Source organism: Macrotis lagotis, chromosome 2 (genome assembly GCF_037893015.1).
Source record: "Macrotis lagotis isolate mMagLag1 chromosome 2, bilby.v1.9.chrom.fasta, whole genome shotgun sequence".
NCBI classification, from domain to species: domain Eukaryota; kingdom Metazoa; phylum Chordata; class Mammalia; order Peramelemorphia; family Peramelidae; genus Macrotis; species Macrotis lagotis.
In genome coordinates, this window is record NC_133659.1 from 294,399,969 (window position 1) to 294,427,856 (window position 27,888).

The following is a 27,888-nucleotide window of genomic DNA, read 5'->3' on the forward strand; positions in this document are numbered from 1 at the left end:
GTCCTCCTGACTCCAGACTGGTGGTCTATCCATTGCACCGCCTAGGTAGATCTCTTAATCCCTCTCTGGGTCTCAGATTTTTGGCCTTATGAAACAAAGGGGCAACATACGTCTCACCTTATTAGAGATTTGGGTACCTTGGTTGCTTTTGTTAAATTGCTTTTCCTTGTTGCAATGGAGGGGATCAATTCTAAACCATTCAGTGGCTAGAGCACTGGTCTTGGAGTCAGGAGGACATCAGTTCCCTGACTTGACTCACACTAGCTGTGTGACCTTAGGCAAATCATTTATCCCTGATTGCCTTGCATCCAGGGGCATCTCCGGCCATCCCAATCCATATCTGGCCACTGTATCCAGGTGGCTCTGGAGGGGAAAGTGAGACTGGTGACTTGGCATAGTACCCTCCTCCCTCAAATTCAATTCATGTGGTTGGCATCACCTCCCTGATGCTGTCTGTGGTCTTCATCAATAACGAAGGACAAACATTGTTTTGTTTTTAGGTTTTTGCAAGGCAGTGGGGTTTAGTGGCTTGCCCAAGGCCACACAGCTAGGTGATTATTAAGTATCCGAGGCCGCATTTGAACTCAGGTACTCCTGACTCCAGAGCTGGTGCTCTATCCACTGTGCCACCTAGCCACCCCTAAGGACAAACATTATTATTAGAGCACCAATCAGGGAGATTTTAGTTCAAATATAGTCTCAGACACTTACCAGTTATGTGACCCTAGGCAAATCATCTAACTTGTTTGCATCAGTTTCATCATCTGTAAAATGGGAATTATAGCACAATATCTCAGGATTGCTGAGATAATATAATATGCTTATATTAATAATATAATATATATTAAAATATAATAATATGATATGCTTATATTAATAATTGTACAACACAAACCTGATACAGAGTGCTATATAAACATTAATTATCATCATTATTATTAATGATAATAATTCTGGATTGGGAGTAGAAGGTTTTTTTAAAAAAGGTCACAAATACAATAAGACTGAACCCAAGTAACCTAAAAGGTCCATTCCAATTCTAAATTGATCTCCAGGCAACCCTCCTGTTCTAAATACATGAACTTGAAGGTCTCAGAGGGGTTAGCAATCAGGAGATATGTTGAAGGCCTCACAGATAGAAGCAAAGCTGGGATTTGAACCCAAATATTCTAAAGTCCACTTTTATGGAAGTTAGTAAAACTTTCTCCAGTATCATCTATTCTCTGAATGAGTAGGGAACTAAGAATTCCCACATTCCTAAAGTGGTCATTCAGCTTTACATCTGAAAAATCCCAAAGATGGCAGCTTCTTCCACACTAAGGTAGATCATTCTTCTTTATATTACTTTTAATTATTAGGATTTTTTTTTCTTTTAAGAGCAAAAATCTGTCTCTTTGCACCTGTAGATAAGCACTTCTGACTTGGGAGTAGGTAAGCACGGGGACTACAAAACAAAAAGGCAATAGTTTTTGCCCTCAGAGCTTGCATTCTAATGGCAGAGGCAATTTACAAACTAATATATAAATTGTAAATAATACATAAATTGTATAATAACATAGTATAAATTGTAAATAATCAACAGAGGGAAGGAAACTTTCCCAATTAATTTTGCTGAGACCAAGCAGATCACCTCTACTACATTGTCGAGGGGACAATCCTTGAAGACTGTTAATGAGCTACTGCTTAAGTCTTCTTTTGAAATTGTCCTTTGTTCTAGAAGACCAAGACTTCCGGGAAGTGATGTCTTAACGTGCATGTGAATTAGAGGTGGGGGTGGTGCTGTCTCCCTTTCTCCTCAGGAGTCATCTGGTCCAGTGGTCAGATATGGATCAGGACAAATGAAGATGGCTCTGGATTTGAGGCAATCAGGGTAAAGTGACTTGCCCAGGGTCACACAGTTAGGGCCAAATATCTGAGGTCATATTTGAACAAAAGTCCTCCAGACTCCAGGGCTAGTGCTCACTGCACCACCTAACTGCCTCACAGTGGGCAACAGCATAATGCTGGAAGGACAGGTTTTTAATTCTCTATCTCAGTTCCTTGAAAAGAGAGCAGCAGAACCCCTTTTTTCTGACCATGACATTCCCCTAAAAAATATAATCAACATTCCTGTGGCTCCCTTTTAGCCACACAGGATCAAATATAAAATCCTATTTAGTAAAGTCCTTCAAAATCTGTCTCTCCCCCTCTGCCTCCCAACATGCTCTGATACTGTGACACTGGCCTCTTTAACTTCCTTGAAAAGATTAGCTCTGGACTCCAAGCATTTCAAGTCCCTCAGGCTTAGAATGCCCTTCCTCCTCATATCTGCCTCTTAACTTCAAGTCCCTGCTAAAAGCTTATCTTTTAGCTTTTTCTGATCCTCCAATACTATTCCCTCCCTCTGCAGATTATTTATAATTTATCCTGTATATGACTTGTTTGTACATTGTTGTTGCTGTTGTTCAGCAGTCTTGACTCTCCAAGACCCCATTTGGGGGTTTTCTTGGCAAAGATGCTGAAGTGGTTTACCATTTCCTTCTCCAACTCAATTTACAGATAAGGAAATCAGGGTTAAATAACTGAAGCTGGATTTGAACTCAGGTCTTTCCGGCTGCAGACTTGATGCTCTATCCACAGCACCACCCAGCCACCCTGTATATGCCTGTTTTCAAAGTTGCATTCCCAATGAGAGAAAGGACTGCCTTTTATTAAATGATTCTACCGACCTAATGAGTTCCAAAGTCCTTTTTTCCTTTCAGGTCAATTTGACACAATATTTTTAGAAAGCAACTGATCAGGAATATATAACCTTCTGCTGAGGTAGAGAGAAGGGAGATTGGAGGAAAAGGAATGAAAATATGGGGGGTAGTTTATAGCTGCTGATAATAAAATAGATTTATACAGATCTATACATTGTAGGAGTTAAATAGGGGAAAAAAAGAAGAGGGATTTGATGGAAGACCAAGATAAGGGGGGTGAGGCTCAATAAAGAATGTAGGCTCTTGCAAGAATGTCTTAAGGAGAGCACTAAGGGTGTTTGCTCTTATATAAGGAAAGGGTTTAAGTATTATCTCAACAGAGTGAAGGACACATATGGCTCAGAAGATTAATTAGGGTTCTGGCAAGTGAGGAAGGCTGATTAGCCTGTGCAGGTGTATGAAAGGAACTGACACAATTAGGGAAAAGGTTATAGAAACTGTTCATTCCAGAAACAAAGAATGGATTCTTACATTCCCAGACCCCTAGACTTGTTTCTTCCAAAATATGACAGTGAAGAATTTCCTTCCCAGTACGTCTGTTTGAATTTTTTACAAACTTAGTCAGACGGCCTTCACAAGTAAACATAGCAATCCCTAGAATGCTGGTAGTGAACCATGTGTAGACTTCCTGTTTTATTCTAGGAGCCCCACTGTGAACATAATTAGCTTTTATCAACTGGATGTTATTGGATTTAAAAAAAAAAATTCTTCAGAATAACCTGCCCCATACAAATAAAAAAGCAATCCACAACCAGTTTCAGTTTAAGATATAGACAATTTTATTATATTAGCACTATCATTTCACAAGTAGCCTCTGATGGCGAGGGTTTTCATGATCATACTGGAAGAAATGAAATTAACCAGTGTCCAAAACTAAAATGAAAATTGAGCTCTTGAATGACTTTTTACATGCATAAAATATTTAAAGTGAACTCTTATACAGTTAATGAATCTCTAGTGATCAGTGGAATTAGAAAATAAGAATGACAAAGAAGATAGCGACAGAACACCAGCACACATCCAGATAATTATCCAGATGTTTTTATACAACAGTAATCATCTGGATGCACGGAATGCACTAATTTTTTTTTCCCCCCATGGAAGATGATTTTGGCTTCTTGTTGACATAGAAGCCTCTGGCTCAAATTTTGTAGAATAATGCAATTACTGGAACCCTGAAGGGAGCAGCCAAATTTTTCAAGAAAGCAAAAAAAAAAAAAGATTACTTTTTTTTTAACCACTGAGTATTTAGAACAGCAGGTATGTAATTTTTGTGGAACTCTAAGCAATGATTTTAATATCACAAATACTGGCAGAGTATCTATTTCCTATGAGTGCAACACTAATACTGACAGGGGAATAGGTCCATGATAGAGAGGAGATTTATTTCAAGTTTGAAGCACACTTGCAGCTTCATTCATTTGGCAAGGGCTGTAGTTTTCTTCCTTTCACTCCCTCAAGAATAATGGCACAGTGGAGAAAACTGGCCCTGGAATCAGGAAGACCCGAGTTCAAATTTGACCTCAGATACTTAATTGTGCATCCTTGGACAAGTCACTCAACCTCCATTTGCCTCAGTTTCCTCATCTATAAATCAGGAATAATAAAAACACCTTTCAGGGTTGTTTTGAGGAACAAATGAAATAATTTTAAGGCACTTAGCAAGGTGCTTTACAAATAGTATGCACAATCTAACTGCTAGCTATAATAGTTATAAGTATTATAAGACACTTTTCCCAACATAGTAGAGCTCTACTTTTAACATAATTTGAATTCAGTAAGACTCCTTCATTTGTTAAAATTCCAAGTCTTTATTCTCTGTGGCTAATTTAGATATTTTTGGTTTTGCTTAGAAACATATGGATAAAAGCTGAGGCAAATGTCTGCGTGCTTTATCCTATGACCCAAATTATTTAGGTAACCTAGGACTCCAAATGGTTTTGATTGAGCAGTGCAAACAGTTAGATTGACCAAGTGCAAGCAAACATTGCATTTTGTGTTTGGAGATGACATCTTTGACCCAGGAAATCTTTGTCTTTCATAGGCAATGCTTTTGTCACTTAATTTTATTTTTAATCTTCTAGTAATAACCAATAGCTCACTCGTGAGAGCTGATATGCTGCAAGACTGCCTAATTTGTTCTTGGGGGAGTAATCTACATACTAGAAAGAATCTAGCCAAATATTTTCTAAAAGATAAAGAGACTCAGTCATCATAGTTTCCCACAATTTACAGCATTTCTTAGCCTTTTGTTTTTTTAAATCAATGTTTTAATTCAAGGCTCCAAATTCATATTCAATTGAGGAAAATTCTGTGGTGGGAAGATCAGGAAAGAGGAACTGTGCTCGTTTGCCTCCTTCTGTCCCTGAACGACATATTGGTCAATGGCTCTTTGGGAAGTATGTAGCTTCCAGTTTAACAGAAAGGAGAAAGTCAAATATTTGACTAACTCTTGACTGAGTATCATGAGGTTACTTCCTCAATTATGGGGGCAAAATTCCAATGGTACCCCCTTCAAAAGGAAAAAATATCACTCCAATTAAGGAATAATTCAAATTTTAAAAGTAGGCAAAGTCATAAGCTAGAACAGGAACTTTCAAAACCATCTATTTCCATGATATAAAAATAAATTTGGGGGAAATAAGATTCCATTTAGACTAAAATATTTTGTATCATAAATTTTTCTTATTAAAAAGGTACAATTAAAATAATTTTAGAAGACATCAAAATTTGCAAAATATTCTAGGAAAGTCTATAAACATATGTTCCTCAAACAGGAGTAAAAATAATTGACCAATATTAAATGGAAAAATGAGAATCATTGAAGACAGACATTAAATTGGTTATCATTGCTGGAATATTCAAAAACCTGGGAGAGTAGAGGGCTAGCCTTCAGCTCAAGAAGCTACATACTGTCTAGCATAATACTAGCCGAGCAGCTTTCTAAAGCAATGCTGCTTAACAACTGTTGGTCTTCACTGGTTAACAAATGAAATCAGAAGTTTAGGAGATATTAAAAGTTTGCTTGCCTATACATTTTGCATTGTGGATCCTGGTTTGATGGAATTTTATGCTCTGATTTTAATTCAACCATTAACAAATGCTGTTTTTTAAATTGACCAATTAGAATAAGCATCACCATTTAGCATTTTCAAATTTAGCTCTCTTCTGCTTTTAGAGAGTTGGTCTATTGAATAATATTGCTAGCAAGATACTGAGAGGTACATTTCATCCATTAATGAAAATGATGCACTATCAGACAAGATCACAAATATCTTAGATCTTGACTCAGAAATGCTGTGTCAAGTACACAGAAGAGGACCATGATCACCAACAGCTTATCCTTCAAACTAAGTTATGGAACTACTTGTATTCCATAGATTAAACATTATATTTTGTATGGCCCAGTTGATCCAGATCATGATATGTACAAGGTCTTTAAATATTGATCTGTTCCAGAATATGAATCATCCCATAGTATTTTCTTGCATTGCTTACAACAAAATGGTAGTGAAAGCCTATACGGCTTCAACTCAAAAATACAGTTTAATCTGGATAAAATAGTCTTGCCCCAGAATTTGGTTTTCTCTTTAAAGGTGAACATTTTGCTTGAGTTGTCCTTCAGGTCAAACTGACCATATTTTTCAACAACTTCATAGTGTGGCTCTTTGACAGCATAGGCTATTGTATTGGGTAAACTTGGAGTCAACATTTAATAACAATTAATTTTGAAGAAAAATAAAGCTTCATAAGGCTTTTCTTATGAAGGATAATTCCAGGGCAACAAAAGAAGAATCTCATAAAATTAAAAGGCATCATGGTAGAGTGGATGGAGACCTGGCCTTGAAGTCGGGAAAACCTAGGTTCCGTCCTGCTTTGGGCACACTGTGGTTCTCACTCAGTCTTGTCAATGTTCTAGGCAACTCTGTTGGATCCTGCCCAAGTCATTTAACTTGTTTCCCAGCAACCCTCTCAAATTTATAAACTAGAATGAAGGTGTCAATTTTGTATTAGGGAAGGCAGTTTCCTTATCTTGGGGTTTTTATTGACAAGGAAATCAGTGGTTCAGTCCTGATATCACAAAATTGGGCAAGGATACCTTTCCAAAAAAAATGGAGGTCAAATCTTAGAAAATCTTGTGGAAGGTAATTTGAAAATTCACTAAAAAATATCGGTGAAAGTAGCTTCTTTGAATCCTGTTTGAACACAGTATACTTGGAGGAATGTTTTAGAGAAAGTCATTTCTGACTGTGGTGCTATTTTTTTTACACTGGTACTATGATCAATACTTATTTTCTGCTAGGAAATCAGCAGATTTGTTTGATAAAGGTGAGAGACCTACACTCTACAAATGGGTTAAAGAAAACCTTAATACAAAAAGGTTAATTGAAAAGAATCTCTCAACCGTGGAAAATTTAAAAGATTTACCAAAAATGAATTGTTCAATAATTTCTTCTCCTCTCCTCCTTCCTGCTCTGACACCCTTTCCTGAGTTAATAAAATAAGCTGGTGCAACTTTTTATTTGCTAACATGAAAATGATTATTCCTAATGAGCAGAACCTATGTGGAGGAAAAAAATTGGAAAAAAAAATAATGAATAGCCAGGTTTGGATCTTGTCTGCCCTCCAATAGCCTGGAAGGGTAGGTAGAATGTCATATTGGTAAACAAGTCACTGTCCTTGCTGCAAACATTTTGTATATTAAATTTGGTTGAATATTCAACAACTAACCTTAAAACATCAGTGGTTAAGGCAGTATAAAATTGCATGCTTTGAACTTTCACCCAACATGGGAATCAAGTGGAAAATTTGGAAGAATCACATGTGCCTCTGGAACCTGGTTAAATTTGATTTATTTAGATGAGTTTATGAGTTGTAGCTTTAATGAACGACCACCATCAACAACCAAAAAACCCAGAAGTACAAGCTGCTGCTAATTTCCATGGCATGGAGGATTCAATGGATGTTGGTGAGTAAGTCATATATGTATTAGTGTTTGTCATCTCTGTCACTCAACTAGGGGTAGTTAGAGAGGAATTCAGAAGGCCAAAGATAGTGAGTGACAACTTCTGGAAGTTAGTAGCTGAACCTAATTTACAACCCTATGACAATAGGCTGGAAATTACCAATCTTATAGCTAGTCAATGGGCTAACATTTAATCTCTAATCTATGAATTATCCAGCCAAGAGAATATAAATCCCTTGAGGACAGGAACCATTTCACTTTTGTCCTTGTATATATCAAGTTTCTAAGCAGAGTGCCTAGAAATAAGATTAAAGGAAAACTAAAATAAAATGCAATCAGCTATAACAATCCTGGATTTATTCCCTCCCTCAAAACCATCTCTTCTATTCTCAAATGACTGGCATGGTAGGAAGTGGGGGACAGGAATTAAATGAGGTAGCCAGAATAGTTTTCTTGATCTAGACCTATTAATGTGCACTCTGGGACATATGTATGGAAGGTAAGAATGATTGGGAAGAATCAGGAGAGAATTTCTGTTTTGATGTTAAAGGTTCAAACAGATTCAAATGTTAGACTATTTCTAAAGAGTATTAGAACATAACCCTCCCCCAAAAGTATTCAAAATGTATATTTGGAGTAAAAGAGCCTTTCTACTACTATGAAATTCAAGTTAACAATATATTCACAACTTGTAAATCTTTAAAAGAAAAAAATTATTATTTGTTCCTAAAATTCCAAAATAATACAAATTTGGGGTGGAAAATCTCTTAACTAGAGAAGGACAAAATACAGTATATGGAACCTTAAGCAATTACAAGTAGTAGACAACATGGAACAAAATAGACATTAGTCTTATAGACAATTATACTCATATAATATCAAAATTGTTTAAATGCAGAGAAGCATTTTTCATTTTTATTTTAAGGCAAAAAGATGTTAAGAATAAGTATTTTATTATAGACTGAAATTGTGTATAGGCTTGAACAAAGAACGCCCTTTTATCCTTTATACAAACATGTTCTCTTGTCATTCTCTTTACAAACATGTTTTAATAAACCTTCTCCAAACAATAAAAATAGTGCCTAAAGCTTCATAAGAACATTTACATAAACATTACATTTGTACGTCTTTGCAGAAATTAAAGCGCTTTCATTAAATTCTCACTATACAGACCCAAGACGGTAAATTTTTACTAACTATGGAGCACAATTCAAGTACTTTCCTAAAAAAAAATTATATTTAGCTGAACTCTACTACATGAGATTGACTGTAATTTCATAACAGCTTTCCTTTAAAAAAGATGACTGTGATACAGAACAGGTCTAGCCTATTATTCTATTCTCTTAGAATAAGTAAAAACAAAACCCCATGAACAATGACATACCAATATTTTTGTCAGAGTGAGTCATCAATATGCAAAAAATGTTACACATCACTAATAAGGTATCTGAACATTATAGTTGTTCAAATAGCAAGTAACTCCCAAAATTTATTTGGATTCATGTAAACAAAGTTTTTATGCTTTTTTTTTTTTAAAGGCGATAGACCACCAGAGGTGAAGATATAGTCTGAGCCATTTTGGACCACATATATTATCTGAAAAGACTAGAGAATTTCATTGCCCCTCGTCAACTTACTTTAATAACTGAAAGATTTTGCTTGGTTCATGAAATAAGGTGGAAACCTTATTTTTATTGATATTGATAAAGGAAAAATATCATGAAAATAAACATCCATCAGTTTCCAAGAAATAAATACACACTTATTTATTTTAATGTATTGCAGCATGGGAAATATTGCCCTAGCATTGACCTCAACATTCAATCAGTAGTTTTACAAATCATTCTCATCACTGAGGCTGGGATCTTCTACCTCGTCAGCTGCCCAACCACCTTCAAAAGGGTTTTGTTTTCCTGCTTTAGCTGTTCATTTTCATCTTCTGTGTCATCTAGGTCCTTAGGGAGGAAGGAAAAACATATAGCAAATTAAACTCTGAGGAAGAGGTGATGATACTTTTATTAAAATAATGCTAGCATTTTAACCAATTAATAGCAAAATCATACTAGAAAAGCAACATTTATACCACACATCTCTTTTCTTCCCTAGTTAAATGAGGTAAGGTTAAGTGAAAAGAGCACTCATTACTTTTGGAGATATAGGGTATGGATTCAGACCCTGCCTGTGAAGCTATGCCCAGGATGGCCCAAATTTTTTTATCTTTAAATTGAAAGGGTTGGATTAGAATTCTGATACCTTCCAGCTCAAGATATTTGATCCTTAATAAACAAGTTTCAGATTATGGTCCTGCCACTTACTGCTATGCAACTTGATCAAGTCACTGGAAATCTTTGCAATTTAAAGTTTCCTTTACTGTAAAATGGGGATTATAACATTTGCACTACCTCACACAACTGTGGTGAATAAAATGTTCTGTAAAGCTTAAGAGTATTTTATAAATGAGAATTATTATGAGTACTGTAAGAAAATCTAGCACTTTCTCCAGTTAAATAGAGACCTCTATTATTATAAATACTAGAAAATCCATTGAGGGACACCAATAGAAATTAACCATTTAAATATTGATTCAAGGAATTGATTTAATTTTTTCAATTTAAATCATTGAGAATAGAAATACAATGATTTGGAATTACATCTATTTTAAGACAACAGCATTCTAAGAAACTTGGGCAATCTTTTAGATAGCAATGCAAAAGTATTTTTAAAAATTTAAAGACATTTTTCACAGACTTTCCTTAGCTAAAATTAAGTAAAATGAAAGACTTTTGGTAGATTGATTTGCAGTAAAAATAATTAAAATTTCAATGTCTATTGACTATTCCCTAAAATGTGAATTCCTGAATAAGTAAATTACCTGCTGATAGTTTACCATATCATGAAATTATACACTATAGTAATCTTATAATTAATTATACATGCATTGAAGCCAGGCAGTTAATTATTTTACTTTTAAGTAGCTTACAATATTGAGCATAGTGGCTAAGACAGGTGGCCCCCTCAAAATACTGACTGAATTTTTGTCTAGTGGAAAAATGAAAGATCCATAGATACTGAAGAAAAGTTAAGGATTAGTGTAAAGCTTGGGACGTTGGGCCCAGAAGAGCTGGTACAGGGGTGGTTAGCAAATCATTTTGAAGCATGAAAAGAAACCTCAAATGCAGGGGGGTTGGGGATATAGGAAAGGATCTGAAAGGTCATCTGCCATGCCCCTCATTTTAGCTGAGCAAATCTTGGGCCCACAGAGGTGAGATGATTTGCTCAAGGCCTTCCTGAACAGCACTTTAGGGTTTTGTTTCCCAAAGACCTTGGCAGGGATGGGGACAAGACAGGGTATAATCCTCCATACAGTATCTAGCACTGTCATTTGGATCAACCATTTAGAACAAAAGGGGGTAGCATGACTTAGCCTGATAAATGAGGAAACATTTTACTGTTATCAATCATTAAAATCTTGGTTCAGGCCTAGTCTCAAGCTGCTGTTATTGTTTAGTTGTATTAGACTGTGACTATTTGGGATTTTTCTTGGCAAAGACACAAGAGTGGCTTGCCATTTCCTTCTCTGGTTCATTTTATAGATGAGGAAGCTGAGGTAAAAAAAAGGGTTAAGTGTGACCTGCCCAGAGTCACAGTCTAAATAAATTATGTAAAAAGAAAAAGCAAGCAAGCAAACAAACAAAAAAGGGAAGAACTGGTCAGTGTCTGAGACTGGTTTTAAACTCAGGAATATTTTATCTATTCTGCCACCTAACAACATACAAGTAGGTAGTTGCAGAATCTGAGACACTCTTAATTTAGGATCCTTCCCACTACATCATACTTCCATTCTATAAATCACAGTCAAGCAGTCAAATTAAATTAGATGTGCTGTCCCATGGCAATCATCAAAGGTATGATTTCTACTATAAACCATCTGTAAGATGGCAAAATTCATAAGCAAAGCATAAACTCATTAACATAATACATATTTCTGTTTTCATGAATTTTCTACAGGACTTACCCTATTTAATAAATTAATTTCTTCTTTGAGTTTTCCAATTGTTTCTTCTTTATCCTCAATCAGTTTCTGGAGTCTTAAGTTTTCTTTTCTCTCTGCTATTACATTCTAATAGACAGTTATAAAAACCAATTATTATTTTAACAAAAGTTGATTTACATACTAAAAGAATGTTGATGCTCTTCTGAAAAAACAAACAAACATACACTTATCACATCTGTTTAAGTCACTTAAAAATACTGAGCATTCCTACTTAGAGGTCCCCCAAGGTAGCTTGCTTAAAATTGCCTTTTGTAATGTTAGGTGTGTGAGGGAATTCACCCACAGGAGGAAAGGAGAATGAAGGGAATGCAGAGGCTAAAAGGAATCTGGCAGATTAAATCAAGGCTTAGCCAAGTCTCTAACAAATGCTAATCGATTTCTGAATGGTACACTTCTCCCTTTATCCTACTAGCCTACATATCTCCTCTACTGATTGTCCAGAATAAATTTTACTCATTTCACAGTTCTTTTGCAAATCTACTGTGCAATTTTTACTTTTTTGGGGAAAAAAATCATTATTTAGGAAAAACTAAGAAATTAAATTCCTAAGAAATTGTAAAATAATAATTCCAACTACATACTGGTGTTGAAGCTTGAGAATTTACTTTCACATTAAATCAATTCTCTAAAATGAAAACAGCCTTCTTCTAGTTCAACAATTTAATCTCTATTTGGGCAAATCTTCCGTTATCACAGGGAATAATTTCATTTCAATTGATTAGAACAGATTTAAAAGCTTTTCCATTGGTTGCAAAGTTATTTTCGAGGACATGGGTAAATAAATGAACCCTGGGATCAATTTGAACATCAAATGTGCAAGGAAGCTTGACCTTTTAGGAGATGAAAGGGATTTCTTTAAACAGTTTCTGGGACCCTTCAAGTCCATGAAGCTAGAGACCAAAATCTGATTAATTCTACAATTTGTAGGTACCATGTATGTATATTAAATACACACCCAATGACACATCTTGTACTACCATGTAGGCAAGTACTAGAATACTGTCTAATCATTAATTTAAAACAAATGGATTTCATTTCTAAAGCTGCATCAGCAAAATGAGGATGACAAGAGAAAGAAACAGAAAAATTACCTACATAGGCTTAGATATCAAATTAATAAAATCACAGGACAGCACTGCAAGCCAACAACATGGTCTAAGTTGGTTCAAATGATAAAATCTTTTTTTGTTCCTCCTACTTCCTCACCCCTTATCTCAAATTTTCTTTCTACTTTAGTTTCTGTTTTTCTATACATCTCTTCAAAGACAAAAACCCTATGGTATTCATTTGTTGTTTAGCATGTGTTCTAGTTTTCTAAGCAGATGACAAGGTCATGATAAGATAATAGACCATCTAAATTAATCGAGAACATACCTTTTCAAGAATTTCAATTTTCTTTTCCAAAATGCTTAAACTTTCAGTAGATGAATCCCTGTTTAATCCCCAAGACCCTGACCTGTCGGATAGACAGTGTTGACCTGAGACATCATCTTCACCAGTTATGCTGTGGAGTAAATAAAAAAAACTTTAGGAAGACCTCAAATACAGAATCAGAGCAATTTCTAGTCAGAGTAAACAACCAACACTTTTAAAAAACCCTCCAAAAATAGCTGTCAGTAAAAGACTCTCAAAATTTATAATATATCCTCTAATACATTGTTGGTGAGCTGTGAACTCATCCAACCTTTCTGGAGAGAAATTTGGAACTATGCCCCCAAAGGGCAACAAAAATGAGCAAAACCTTTGACCCAGCAAATACCACTCTGGGTCTGTATCCTGAAGAGATGATGAAAAAGGGTTAAAAACATCACTTGTACAAAAATATTTATAGCAGCCCTGTTTGTGGTGGCAAAGAATTGGAAATCAAGTGAATGTGCTTCAATTGGGGAATGGCTTAGCAAATTGTGGTATATGTATGTGATGGAACACTATTGTTCTATTAGAAACCAGGAGGGACAGGAATTTGGGGAAGCCTGGAAGGGATTTGCATGAATTGATTCGGAGCTAGATGAGCAGAACCAGAAAAACACTGTACACCCTAACAGGAACATGGGGGCAATGATCAACCTTGATGGACTCACTCATTCCAACAGTGCAACAATCAGGCACAATTTTTGGATATCTGCGATAGAGAATACCATCTGTATCCTAAAAAAGAATTGTAGAGTTTGAACAAAAACAAAAGACTATTTAAAAAAAATTTTTTTAAGGTTTTTGCAAGGCAATAGGGTTAAGCGGCTTGCTCAAGGCCACAGAGCTAGGTAATTATTAAGTGTCTGAAACCGGATTTGAACTCAAGTACTCCTGACTCCAAGACCAGTGGCTCTATCCACTGCGCCACCTAGCCTCCCCAAAAAACTAAAGACTATTATCTTCAATTTAGGAAAAAAACCCATTATCTTATTATGCAATTTTGCTATCTCTTTTACTTTATTTTTTTTCCTTTAAGATTTGATTTCTCTCTTATCACATTCAACTGAGATCAATTTATACCATGGAAACAATATAAAGACTAACAGAATGCCTTCTGTGGGGGGAGGAAAGTGAGATTGGGGGAAAAATTGTAAAATTCAAAATAAATAAGTAAATTAAAAAAAATCTTAGGCATGATTTTTAGGAAATAGGGATTATATAGAACAAAAATAATGGGGTAATAAACAACGAGGGCCTAGCAAAAAGAGCTCAATATGTCAAGTAGAGATGTTAAGTAAAGAGAAACCATTATCTCTGTTCTCCCTAGAAAGCTTAGGTTAAGTAATTACCTTAATTATACTCATTATCACCCTCTTCCTCTTCATAATTATTATAAATTATTAGTGGCAGTTATGGTGGCCCTAAGCGGGTCTGGAGTCAGGAAGACTCAGACTGAAACTCATGCTCTGTGTGAACTGGGAAAGTCATTTAATCTACCTACTACACTTTTCTCAACTATAAATGAGAGAAAGAGTAGCACCTACCTCCGCAGACCTTTGAGAATAAAATAATGTGTGTGTGTATGTGTGTATGTATGTGTGTGTACACAGTGGTAGGCACCTATTAGCCTTTTTTTAAGAAGCAATGGGGTTAAATGACTTGTCCAAGGTCACACAGCTAGTTGTGACATCAGGAGCCTGAGGATGGATTTAAACTCAGGTTCTCTTGACTTCAAGGCTAGTGCTTTATTGAGAAGCTTGTCTTATTTTTTATTATTTTATCTTTTTAAAAGATTATGCAAGGCAATGGGGTTAAGTGACTTGCCCAAGGTCACACAGTTAGGTAACTATTAAGTGTCTGAGGCAGGATTTGAATTCAGGTCCTCCTGACTCCAGGCCCATGCTCTCTATCCACTGTGCCACCTAGCTGCCCCTGAGCAGCTTGTCTTAATGACAAGGGGAGGACAAAGCTGGGTAAGGATTCTTAGCATCGCTATCTTTCTACTATACTATGGGTTGGTGGGAAGACAGAAAACACAGCAAGACTACATGGATTCTAGGCTCACAACTATTAACGTGAAGTCTCTTGGCCTAGATTCTCAACTGTAAAATAAAGGAATTGGATTAGATCATCTCTAGAGTTCTTTTAGTTTGAACTTTTATTCTAAGACAGTTTTGTTTCTTTTTATCTCCTTCAGGATTCAGTCTGGAAGTATTCATATTTTTCTACAATGGTGGATCTTTCCCTTGTAAAGGTACCATTTCAATCTTTTACTTTAAATAAATAAATGTCAGTACTTTGGATATGTAATAAGTAAAATATAAAATGCTACTTGACTGCATCTTACTATATTACTTGAAGTCTCTCACATTGTCTTGAATATAATAGGAACACTAAGATGTATTCAATTTTAAAAAGCACTAGCAATGGCAATTATTTGATTAAAAATTTACCATTCTTTCAATTTTCCTTTAGCCTTTCTTTCAACCAATAATAAAATAAAAACAAGATTTATAAAAATTCAGTTTCATGGGTAGCTATATTTTTTTAATATTCAAATGTAGGTAGGATCCCCCTAAGATATAAAGCTTTCAAAAGAAATGTAACATTCATTTGAAATAAAATATGCTATGCCTTTAATAAATAATTCAATAAAACAAATCTAAGTCATTATCTTATTCCCTGAAAAGTGATTATTAAAGATGGGGGTAAAAATCAGTGCTGAAAAGGTTGTAGGAAGATAGGTACAGTAATACAATGTTGGGAGAGCTGAACATCATTTCATTTCTTCTGGAAAACTATTTGAAATTATGTAAGAAAAATGACTAAATTGTTTACAAACTTTGACCCCACAATATGATTACCAGGCATTTACCAACAAGGTCAAAGGGGAGGAAAAGATGCCCTGCATTCCAGACTATTTATATCTACTTTCTGTGGGAGCAAAAACAAAGCAAAACAAAAAACTGGAAAGAAAATAAATGTCCAATAATTGGGCAATGCTTGGACCAATGTCCATATCTTAAAATATTAATAGTAACAGAACAGTGCTATGTTGTAAGAAATGATCAATATGAAGTCGGAAAATTTAGGAGGTTATGCAAACAGAGAAAGCAAAGCAAGTAGAAAAAATATATAAAATAACCAAAAAAGGATGAAAAAACACTAAAAGAAATCAGAACATAGATCAAGGCAATGTCCAATCTCAGCTCCAGAGGATGGATAATGAAACAAAATCTCCCTTCTCTTAGTAAAGACATGGATTACAAGTAGGAAAGAAGACACAGATATTTTTTTTCTTCTTAAATTGGCTTCTGTTATGAAAGATTAGGAAATGAAAATCAAGTGCCTTTTTTTAATCAACAATTTTTTTTTTGGTAATCATATATATATAGAAAAGTCAAATGTCCAAGTATTTCTAAGACAGAACACTAGGGATTACATCATCCTTTTTCGGTTGTACTTCCACCTAATGTTACAAAAATGTATAAATTATAAAATTAGTGTCCCAAAATAATTATACAAAAAGTCCTATATATTTAATGGTGATCCCCATCTTTAGTGAAGAGACAAAGAATGTTGCCATTTTATTGTTGGAACTCAGCTTTCTTTGCTAAAAAATTACTTGCATGGTATAAAGAAAATAATTTGTGATAATGCTCCTACATGAAAGTTCCTTCACATTATTTGGATGAATAGAAATAGGCTACAGGAATGAATTTGATCTTAGAATTTTAGCAGCTAGAAGGATCCTTGGAGATTTTTTAGTTCAGCTCTCTTATTTTATAGGCCCACAGACCCAGAGACTTTCAATGACATGTCTCACAACCCACAGTCAAGTCATGAAATCTAGAAGGTGACCCAGCTTCCAACTCAGGGTCCAATGCTTTTATCTTCATGCCACATGCTTCTAAGCAGTGTCAAATCACATTTTGAAACATCCCAATTAGAGACAGCAAAATCCAGTTTTGATTAAAAGTATATGTTATTGGGGCAGCTAGGTGGCACAGTGGATAGAGCACCGGCCCTGGAGTCAGGAGGACCTGAAGTTCAAATCCGATCTCAGACACTTAATAAGTACCTATCTGTGTGACCTTGGGCAAGCCCTTAACCCCAATGGGGGCTGGTGCACCAGGGCTGGTGCTCTATCCACTGTGCCACCTAGCTGTCCCCCATTGCCTTGTTAAAAAAAACACATACACAAAGAAAGTATATGTTATTGATTAGAATGGACATATCTATATATAATTTTGATAATTTGGCATAAAATCTTCTAAACAGCCTCCAAAAAACCCTATATTCAATCTCAGTACAAAAAGATTCATTCCCATCCATTAGATAATTAATGCACCTTGGTTGTGATTCATAAATGAAAGATACTGGCAAATATGCAACCAACTGATCAATATTAATTCTATGTGGATATCCTATTTATTACCCACACTTTATTCTTTAATAATTTTATTTCTTCCCAACTACATGTAAAAACAGTTTTGAACATCCATCTCTCTCTCTCTCTCTCTCTCTCTCTCTCTCTCTCTCTCTCTCTCTCTCTCTCTCTCTCTCTCTCTCTCTCTCTCCCCTCCCTGATTAGCAAATTGATATATATTGCACAATCCCAAATTACACTAATGAAAACACCACTGTGGTATTTGGACTTTGATTTTTATGTACTTAGACTTCCCAACAAAATGTGTATCTTTTACCAACATGTACACAAAAGAATACCAGAAGGAAATCAAGAGTCTCCCATATCTATCACATATTTACTATTATTTTAACTTCAAGAGACCTCTGATGTCCTAGATACTATTAATTAAGTTCAGAATAAATCTCATTAAAAAAAAAAAAAAACTACCACAACTGAGGACCAACCATTCATAGTAAGATACTAAAGAATGCTTCTGCCAGGGTGTCCCCAAAGTTCTTTGGACCATTTTAATGTACAGAAGTGTAAAATTGTACAATGAAGACACCTTATATGAAAACATCAATGCCACTCAGAAAGTGTTTTATTTTAAGAATTAAAGAACTTCATTTGCTTGTGGCCTTTCTTTGTTTGCATCATTAAGATACTTAATCTGAATCTTTTTTTCCTCTTATTTCCATAATTGTTCTAGACAAAAAGTAAGATTTTTCCAGAATAAACAGTCATCAAAGCTCAAAGGAACTACTATAGAGAGGATCCAGAAAACTTACACTTCATTTGAAAACTGTCTATTCCTATCCTTTGACCATTTCTCAATTGGGGTATGACTTGTAACCTTGTAAATTTGTAACTTGTAAATTTGATGCAATTATCTATATTTTTTAGAATGAGACCTTTATCAGAACTCCTAGTTGTGAAGATTGTTTCTCAGCTTTCTACTTTCCTTCTAATTTTGGCAGCATTGGTTTTAATAGTGCAAACACTTTTTAATTTAATATAGTCAAAATCATTCATTTTGCAATTTATAATGTATTCTTTGCCTTAGCTCTACCAGATTTAAAACTATGCTATAAAGCAGCAGTCATCACAACTGCCCAGTACTGCTTAAGAAACAGAGTAATGAATCAGTGCTGATTAGGACAAGTTCAAAAGAAACTGCAGAAAATTGACTACAACAATCTACTGTTTGACAAGCCTAAAGACATCAGCTTCTGGGATAAGAACTCACTATTTGACCAAAAACTCTTGGGAAAACTGGGAAATAATATGGCAAAAACTAGGTATAGACAGACCCACATCTTACAACCTATACCAAAATAAGGTCAAAACGGGTAAACAATTTAGACATAAAGGGCAACACAATTGAAATAAAAGAAAAAAAGACAACCCTTCAGAATCTGATGAACACTTTATAAAAAATTATCTCTTTCCCTTAACCCTAATTCCTCATACCAAAAATGATTAATCTGTAAACAAATTTACCAAAAATGCTAACCTGTTGGCCACTGGGGGGTGGGGGTGGGGGTGGGAAGGGAGGATGGAAGGAAATTTTCTAATTTAAAAATATACATGTGCATATGGATGGGGAAAAAGGATGTTACTCAAAAAACTATTTATAATGTACTCTTTTTCTTGCTTGGTCATAAATTTGTCCCTTTTCCATAGATCTGATAGAATATTTCTTGTTCTGTTAATTTATGTCTAAATTCTACACCCATTTTGACCTTATTTTTGTATAGGATGTGAGATGTGGCTCTATGCCTAGTTTTTGTCATACTATTTTTCTGTTTTCCCAACAATTTTTGTCAAGTAGTGAGTTCTTATCCCAGAAGTTAATGTCTTTGGTTGTCAAATAGTAGATATTACTGTGGTCAGTTATTACTGCTTCTTTTGAACCTATCCTAATCTACTGATCCATTATAATATTTCTTAGCCAGTACCAGGCAGTTTTGATGACTACCACTTTATTGTATAGTTTTAGATCTGGTAAAGCTAGGTCACCTTCCTTTACATTTTTTTCATCAGTTCCCTTGATATGCTTGACCTTTTATTGCTCCAGAAGGATTTTATTACTATTTTCCCTAGCTCAGTAAAATAATTATTTGGTAGTTTGATTGGTATGACACTGAATAAGTAATTTAATTTGGGAATAATTGTCATTTTTATTATATTAGCTCAAACTAAGCATGAGAAACTGACATTTTTCAATTGTTTAGATCTTACTTTATTTGGGTCAGAAATGCTCTGTAATTGTGTTCATACAGTTTCTGGGTTTGCCTTGGGAGGTAGATTCCCAAGCATTTAGTGTTGTCTGCAGTTACTTTAAATGGAATTGCTCTTTGGCTTTGTTGTTCATATATAGTAATGCTGATGATTTATGTGGATTTATTTTATAACCTGTTACTTTGCTGAATTTGTTAATTGTTTTTAAATAGTTTTTAGATGATTTTCTCAGGTTCTCTAAGTATATATCATCATATCATCTGCAAAGAATGAAGAAATTAAAGCTCTCTATATAATCATATGAAAAAATGCATCGAAACATTATTCATCAGACAAATGCATATTTAAAGAACTGTGAGGTATCACCTTACACCTATCAGATTGGCTAAGATGACAAAAAGAGAAAATGATCGATGTTGGAGAGGTTATGGGAGAATTGGCATATTAATGCATTGCTGGTAGAATTGTGAACTGAAAGAACTGGAGAGCAATATGGAACTATGCCCAAAATACTACAAAACTGTTCATACTCTTTGACCATTCCAGTTCCAATTCTAGGCCTATGTCCAGAAGAAATCATAAAAAATGGAAAAAGTCCCATATATTTAAAATATCCATAGCAGCTCTTTTACTAGTGGAAAAGAACTAGAAATTGAGGGGATGCCTATCAATTGGGGATTGGTTGAACAAGTTATGGTACATGAATACGATGGAATACTATTGTTCTATAAGAAACCATAAATAATCAGACTCTAGAGAAGCATGGAATGAACAAGATCTGATGCTGTGCAAAGGGAGCTGTACAACATTGTGAGATGAACAACCTCAATGGATGTTAACTCCTTGCAGCAGTCCAGAGAGTTAGGACAACCCTATTAGATAGACTATGGATGATGCTATCCCCATCCAGAGGAAGAAAAACCAAAAAACCCTCGGAATCCGATGAACACTACATTCATTTTTTTTTTTGCAAGGCAAACAGGGTTAAGTGGCTTGCCCAAGGCCACACAGCTAGGTAATTATTAAGTGTCTGAGACCGGATTTGAACCCAGGTACTCCTGACTCCAAGGCCGGTGCTTTATCCACTATGCCACCTAGCGGCCCCTACATTCATTTTTTAAAAAAATTTTCTCTTAGTACTTCTTTCCCTTTATCCCAATTCCTCATGCTGAAAATGACTAATCTGTAAACATGTTTAACACAAATATATATATATACACACACACACACACACACACATACACACACATACATTTTGTAACTTAAAAATATATATATGCATATATGAATGTTGAAAAACTTTAATAACATGCATTTGGAAAAATAAAATATCAATTAAAAAAGAAAAGTTTAAGTAATTTTTCTCTCCTATTTTCTCTTCAATAAGAAAAGCAATCTCTTCCTTATAGGAATAAAGGACTAAGAAGGTAGTCATTTGAATGTAAGCTCTTGGTCAGTAAAGGTGGCCAAAACTGAAGCAGCAAGATTCCTCGAGAGAGGGAAAAACAGGAGGCCATCGCCAACACCTCTACCCACTAACAATTACAGTTAATAATAATGACTAGCTTTTATATTGTGCTTTTTCAGGTTTGCAAAGCACTTTATTAGCCTCATTATACAGGTGAAGAAATGGAGGCACATAGTGGTTAAGTAACTTAGCTGATTAGTGTTAGTAGATATGACATTAGGAAAGATGTGCCCTGTTCAAATATGAGTTTGTGAGCAGACTTGTTTTCAGTTTTCTATTTGTAACCCCAGCTTTGACCATGGTAAACATTTAATATTTTAATATCTTGTCATTCATTCCTTCAAGAGCATGACCTAGTAAGTAATAGTGGAAATGGAAATTTCAAGAATATCCTTCTGCTCCTCAAAAGTTCACTTTTCACAGTTCCCTCTAGGAGTGTGGAGATAAATGCACAACAACTGAGTCTCTCCAGGAAAACAAAAATAAAGACCTGACATGTTTTTTAAGTTTGAATAGCATTATTAGTATTTTCTTAAGATGGGATGATCAACAAGACAATAAATCAAGTCCCAGTGGCAGGATCTGCCATTTTCTAAGGTGTAATTGTACACGCAGAAAATTTAATAATCAGCCTCTACCTTTTTTGTTTCTTTGTTTTGGAGGGGGATAAATGACTTGCCCAGAGCAACACAGCTACTAAGTGTTTGAAGGCAGATTTAAACTCAGGTTCTTCTGACTCTAGGGTAGTCTATCACCTAGTTGCCCCTAACACAACCTTGCTTTTCCTCTTTGGTTTGGGGATATATAGGGGAAATATGGTTGTGGGGTGGGGGTGGGAGAAGGGACAAGATAACACAGGGTAGGGAGAAGATAACTAAAGGGTGTGGGATAGTACAAATATTGCCAATAAGTAGTTGATGTGTTGGTCAGGTTTGACAAATTGTTATTTCTTTTCTACACTCATTCCTATGTATTTGAAAATAAGATGTTAAAAATATCAATAAAAGATTTTTAAGAATTATAAGTCCATTTTTTTTTTAGTTTTTTTAGTTTTTGGAAGGTAATGGGGTTAAGTGGCTTGCCCAAGACCACACAGCTAGGTAATTATTAAGTGTCTGAGGCCGGATTTGAACTCAGGTAGTCCTGACTCCAGGGTCAGTGCTCTATCCACTGCGCCACCTAGCCGCCGCATAAGTCCATTTTTCATAAAGGATTCACAGGCAAAAGACACCATATTAAATTTAAGATCTACATGAATGGCATAGTGATTTGCTAAAGAATTATAAATAAGCAATTAGTTTAAACTAAAAACTTTCTACAAAGGCCTACCAATACCTGAGTGTTAATAAATATGGAGTTTTTCAAAAGCAAGGCTAACTGAGGGTTGAGGAGTAAAGAAAAGTTCCTCTTCAGGGCTCACTACACTTAGGAGGGATACTATTGACATAATTGCAGGAATTTTGTACTTTGATCTCGTTAACATGTTTAGCATTGTTTGTTCTACAAATAGAAGTGTTTTCGAACTTATTTCTACAACCGGATATGCTTAATACAAAACAACAGAATGAAAAAAATGTTCTTTATATTTTTTGTTCTGTTTAAGAGGACTTTATCACCAATGTCCTTGAGACTCCAAAAGGAATCCCCCCTAAAGCCACTGACTAAGATGTTAAAAGGAAAAAAGAACTGATGGTATCAAAGAAAAACGCCCTTAGATGGAAATTTTCTTCCTTTGGTAACCTTTCACATCTTTTGTGCAAAGATAAAAGCAGTTTTGGAAAGTATTATTGTAGGGACAGGGGAATATTGTTATCTTAAAAATATCAAGTGTGGAAGAAAATAAGCTAAGATACCTCAAATGAGAACTCAGAGGAATTTTCCATTAAGGAAAACCCAGGAAAGCTTAGTATTTCAGAGACACACTGGGGTGAGCTGAGGACTTGGGAGCTGGGGGAATTATGTCCAAAACCTTGCCTCAGACACATGTGAACTGGAATTATGGGGATGTCACTTTGCCCCTTGGAGCTTTGGGTGTTTTCCCCATTAAATGAAGATAAGAATACTTGCACTTATCTACCCCATAAGATTGTTATAAGGAAAGTCCTTTCCAGATGGCAAAACTGTATGTATGGTATGAATAGGGTGATTATTATCACTAAAAATAGCTTATGAATTCTTGCTTGAAAAAGTTGAATAAAATGTCAAATGCCTAGCCAAGTTTATGAAGACAACTTAATTCTCCCCCTTAATACTCCAAGTGACATTCCCTTCCATGTCACTGTATTTTTTTTTTAGCTTTTTGCAAGGCAATGGGGTTAAGTGGCTTGCCCAAGGCCACACAGCTGGGTAATTATTAAGTGTCTGAGGCTGGATTTGAACTCAGGTACTCCTGACTCCAGGGCCGGTGTTTTATCCACTGCACCACCTAGCCGCCCCTATGTTACTGTACTTTCAGTAGGCATTGCAATGTGTTCTTCTCCATCCTATTTGTTGATCTGACTCTTTCGTGATCCCTGACCCCATTTGGTGTTTCCTTGGAAAAGAAACTGGAATGGTTTGCCATTTTCTTTTCCAGATGAGGAAACTGAGGCAAGGAGGGTTAAGTAACTTGCCCAGGGGTCACAAAGCCTCAGATCCTCCTGATTCCATACTGGGGTCCTATATGCAACGAACCACCTGGCTACCCAAATCCTTCTTTCCTCTACATTGCTGTTTCAGTCATGTCTGACTCTTTAGGACCCCATTTTCAGATTTCTTGAGAAAGATACTGGAGCAGTTTGCCATTTCTTTCTCCAACTTATAATGCAGATGAGACAACTGAGGAAAACAGGGTGAAGGGACTTACTTGCACAGGGGCAGATTTGAACTCAGGAAGATAAGTCTTCCTGACTTCAGGCCCAGTGCTCTATCCACCTTCTGTCTCTTCCTCATCTTGCATCACTTCTTAAAATCTCTAGTTTTTTTCAAAGATAAGCTTAAACATCATTTCCTCTATGAGTATTTTTGTAGTCTCATCTGGCAGTATCTCCCTTTTAGAATTGCTTTCTGTTCTTATTTATGAATACAGTGTTTCCTCTAATAGGATATAACCTTCTTGAGGACAGTGGGCTGTTCATTATTGCTTTTAACCTCAAACATATATTAAAGGCCTCATAAATGTTTGTGTGATTGATCTGTCTCTCTCTCTTGCCTGACATGGCATAGACTTCTAGTATCTTATGGAGGATGATAGGATCAGAGATTTAGAAACAAACAAAATAGTTATTTCTTTGAGTATTTCTAGTTGAAGTAGAAATGCCAGTTTAAAGAACTAGAAAGGTATAATATAAAAAATATAAAAAAAATCATCTTAATATTAAATAGTTTTCTCAAGATAGCATTTCCTATTACCTAGCAAAAATACCATCACCAACAATGAAAATTGCAGGTGCAAAATGGATAAATAAAAAACATCCTGTTTATCTGCACATTCTGGTAAATTGAAAGATGCAATGTCTGATCTTCCAAAAAGAATTAATTTTCAAAGATACTACCAATTAATATGCTGGGGAACAATCTTCCTGCAGGTGGTGATGATGATGATGATGATGATGGTGATGATGATGATGTTTGTCATTTGCTCTCAAAGATGACCATGATCTGTACATGAATTGGATTTGGGTCAGGGTATGTTGAACTAAGTCACCAGCTTCACTTTCTCCTCCGGAGCCATCTGGGTCCAGTGATCAGATATGAATCAAGATGACTGGAGATAGCCCCAGATGTGAAGCCATTGGGGTTGACTTGCCCAAGGTCACACGGGTAAATAGTGTCTGAACTTGGGTCCTCCTGGCATCAGAGCCAATACTCCACCCACTGTGCATCTAGCTAACCATGATATATCATCATTCTGTAGATGACATAATATCAATATAGTATGCAGACTATCCAGTTAGTTCTTTCTCTCTCTTGCTATATAACCTGTCTACCTCCTTTTCTCCAATGATATTTATTAGTATATTATCCTTGGCAATATCCAGCAGCCTATTTACCTCAACTATGCATATTTCCATTGCTTATTAGATGACATTCAATTATGAATTCTAAGAGCCTATTAAAACAACCTTTTAATTGTTTATCACGCACCAGCTAGGGGCTAAATGCTAGGGATACAAGTACAAAGAGAAAAACAATTTCTATTTGCAATGAGTTCACATTATAATAGGAGAAAAAACAAATACACCTATATATATATATATATATGTATATATGAAACATAAAGGCAATAAATATACATATGTACAAAACAGTTAAGTACAAGGTGATTTGGAAGAGAAGACACTACCCCTGGGGAAATTAGAAAAAGATTCATGTATAGTTTGCATCCATGTGGCATAATGAAAGATAATGCGTTTAAAGGTGGATTTCTCTTTTAGGGGAAACACTGTAATCCAACCCATTCTTCTACCTACTCAATTCTAGTCCTAGTTCACTCCGCACCTGCAGTTGCTAAGATATATGAACTGCGCAGTATAATGGATTGTTTATCTCAGAGTATTTCATCATCTGCACAATTGGTCTTCATCTACTTGTTCTCAACCCCAACCTCAGATAGAGATGTCTTGCTCATTTGTAATTGGTATTTCCAGCACTTAGTATAATACACAGTAATATTATATTCTCTCCTCTTCTATTTCTCTGTGTGTGTCTTATCTACTTGCAAGGTTAACCACAAGAAAAGAGCATCCAGAGTATCTCACCACCTACAGGGATTCCTCTCCAGCTAGGAGTCTAGGTTGTATATCCTTCAAGCCTGGCAAACACTCAGGTTGATCATTTAACTCCCTGTTTTATGCCTTTCTTGATATTGACATATCCAAAGAAAGATAAACAAACACACACACACACACAGTCTGTTGGGGAAAAAACTGTAAAACAAAGTGATGATCTATTGATCTATTCCAAGTTTTTCAGGACATTGTTCACAAAAGTCGATCAGGACTTCTCCAGTCTTCATCAAATTGATAAAGGACAGCTCAGTGGAGCACCAGACCTATAGTCAGAAGGAACTGAGTTCAAAAAGGGTTGGTAGTTACTACTGGATTTTGTTTCGTTTTGTTTTTTTCATTGTCTCTTTTCAGTGGTATCAGTGAGCATTATATTATAAAACAACTCATGATTACTTTTAAGAATTTTGGTATCCCTCCCCTCCAGCTCACTATTAAGCAAAGTCTAAGAATCAATCGCTTAATATTTTTAAAATTCTATCAGGCCCACTTGTTTTTATTTTCTTTTGAGCCATTTTACACTTCACCATGCAGCACGATGAGGAAGATGATCTTGAAACTCAAATATAGTGGCTCCACTAGTCAATGATGATGAAAAGTCTCTTATAATCTTCTAACAGTATCTCCTGTTGAGATATTCTAAAGTGGTATTGGCCTCATATGCTATCTCCCTTTCTGTGGCGAGGAACTTGAGTTCCAACTGAAAAAAAAAATTGATTTCTAGTTCTTTCATTATGGTTCAACATCAACAGAAAATGATTGATGTTTTTTCTTTGAAATATTTCTCATATTCAAATGACCTGTTGAATCAAATGAAAAGAGCTCATATGAATTGGTCTGGTTAGAGCTCTTTTCATTGTATACCGGATCTTTCCATGTTCATGTTCTCCTGTTTTGAAGCTGATGTTAACTTTAGTTTCAAGTAAAACCGATGACCTGATCCAGTTGTTTCCTATTAAAATATGGTCAGTTTTACCTTTCAAGAAGAAACTTGGCTCCTGCATGTTTAGTTTCCTCAATACTATTCTTTTTTTGTTAAATTTTTATTTAGGGCAATGGGGTTAAGTGACTTGCCCAAGGTCACACAGCTAGGTAATTATTAAGTGTTTGAGAGGTCACATTTGAACTCAGGCCCTCCCGACTCTAGGATTGCTGCTGTATCCATTGCACCATCTAGCTGCCCCACCTTAATACTATTCATTTTTTTTAGGGTTTTTTTTTCCTTAGGGCAAACAGGGTGAAAGTGGCTTGCCTAAGACCACACGGCTAGGTAATTATTAAGTGTCTGAGACCAGATTTGAACCCAGGTACTCCTGACTCCAGGGCCGGTGCTTTATCCACTGTGCCACCTAGCTGCCCCTTATTCTTTTTTTTTTGCAAGGCAATGGGGCTAAGTGACTTGCCCAAGGCCACACAGCTAAGTCATTATTAAGTGTCTGAGGCCGGACTTGAACTCAGGTACTCCGGACTACAAGGCCAGTGCTCTATCCACTGCGCCATCTAGCTACCCCCTCAATACTATTCTTAAAGAAATCTTTCTGATATAGATCGAAACAGATGATATAGATATTGTTTGCTACAAGCCTTTTTCATTTCTTATTTCTGGGCTAATTCTTGCAAATATATTTGGGGGTGGGGGTGGGGGGTGGCGGGCAGCGGCATCTTCTTCCATGCTCACTTTTACTTTGCAACTATTAAACACTGAAGCGTATCTTCATTTCATTTGGCAGATCTCACTAACATAGTCTTCATAGAAATTTTTACTGTACTTCATCTTCCACAAGAGAGGCTGTGCTTGGGGCGGCTAGGTGGCACAGTGGATAAAGCA

The 27,888-nt window shown here is 35.7% G+C and overlaps 1 protein-coding gene across 1 annotated transcript in view; it reads right to left on the reverse strand.

Annotated features, from left to right (window-relative positions):
* Positions 1–3,502: 3,502 nt before the first annotated feature.
* The window catches only part of PAWR (pro-apoptotic WT1 regulator), a 146,030-nt gene continuing 121,644 nt past the window's right edge, over positions 3,503–27,888 (reverse strand). Inside the window, exons 5-7 of the mRNA XM_074226494.1 lie at positions 13,136–13,265; positions 11,723–11,827; positions 3,503–9,662 (exon numbers count right to left, since the gene is read on the reverse strand). Of these exons, the coding sequence (XP_074082595.1) occupies positions 9,576–9,662; positions 11,723–11,827; positions 13,136–13,265 (322 nt within the window). The 3' untranslated portion in view covers positions 3,503–9,575. The remainder of the gene's footprint in view (positions 9,663–11,722; positions 11,828–13,135; positions 13,266–27,888) is intronic.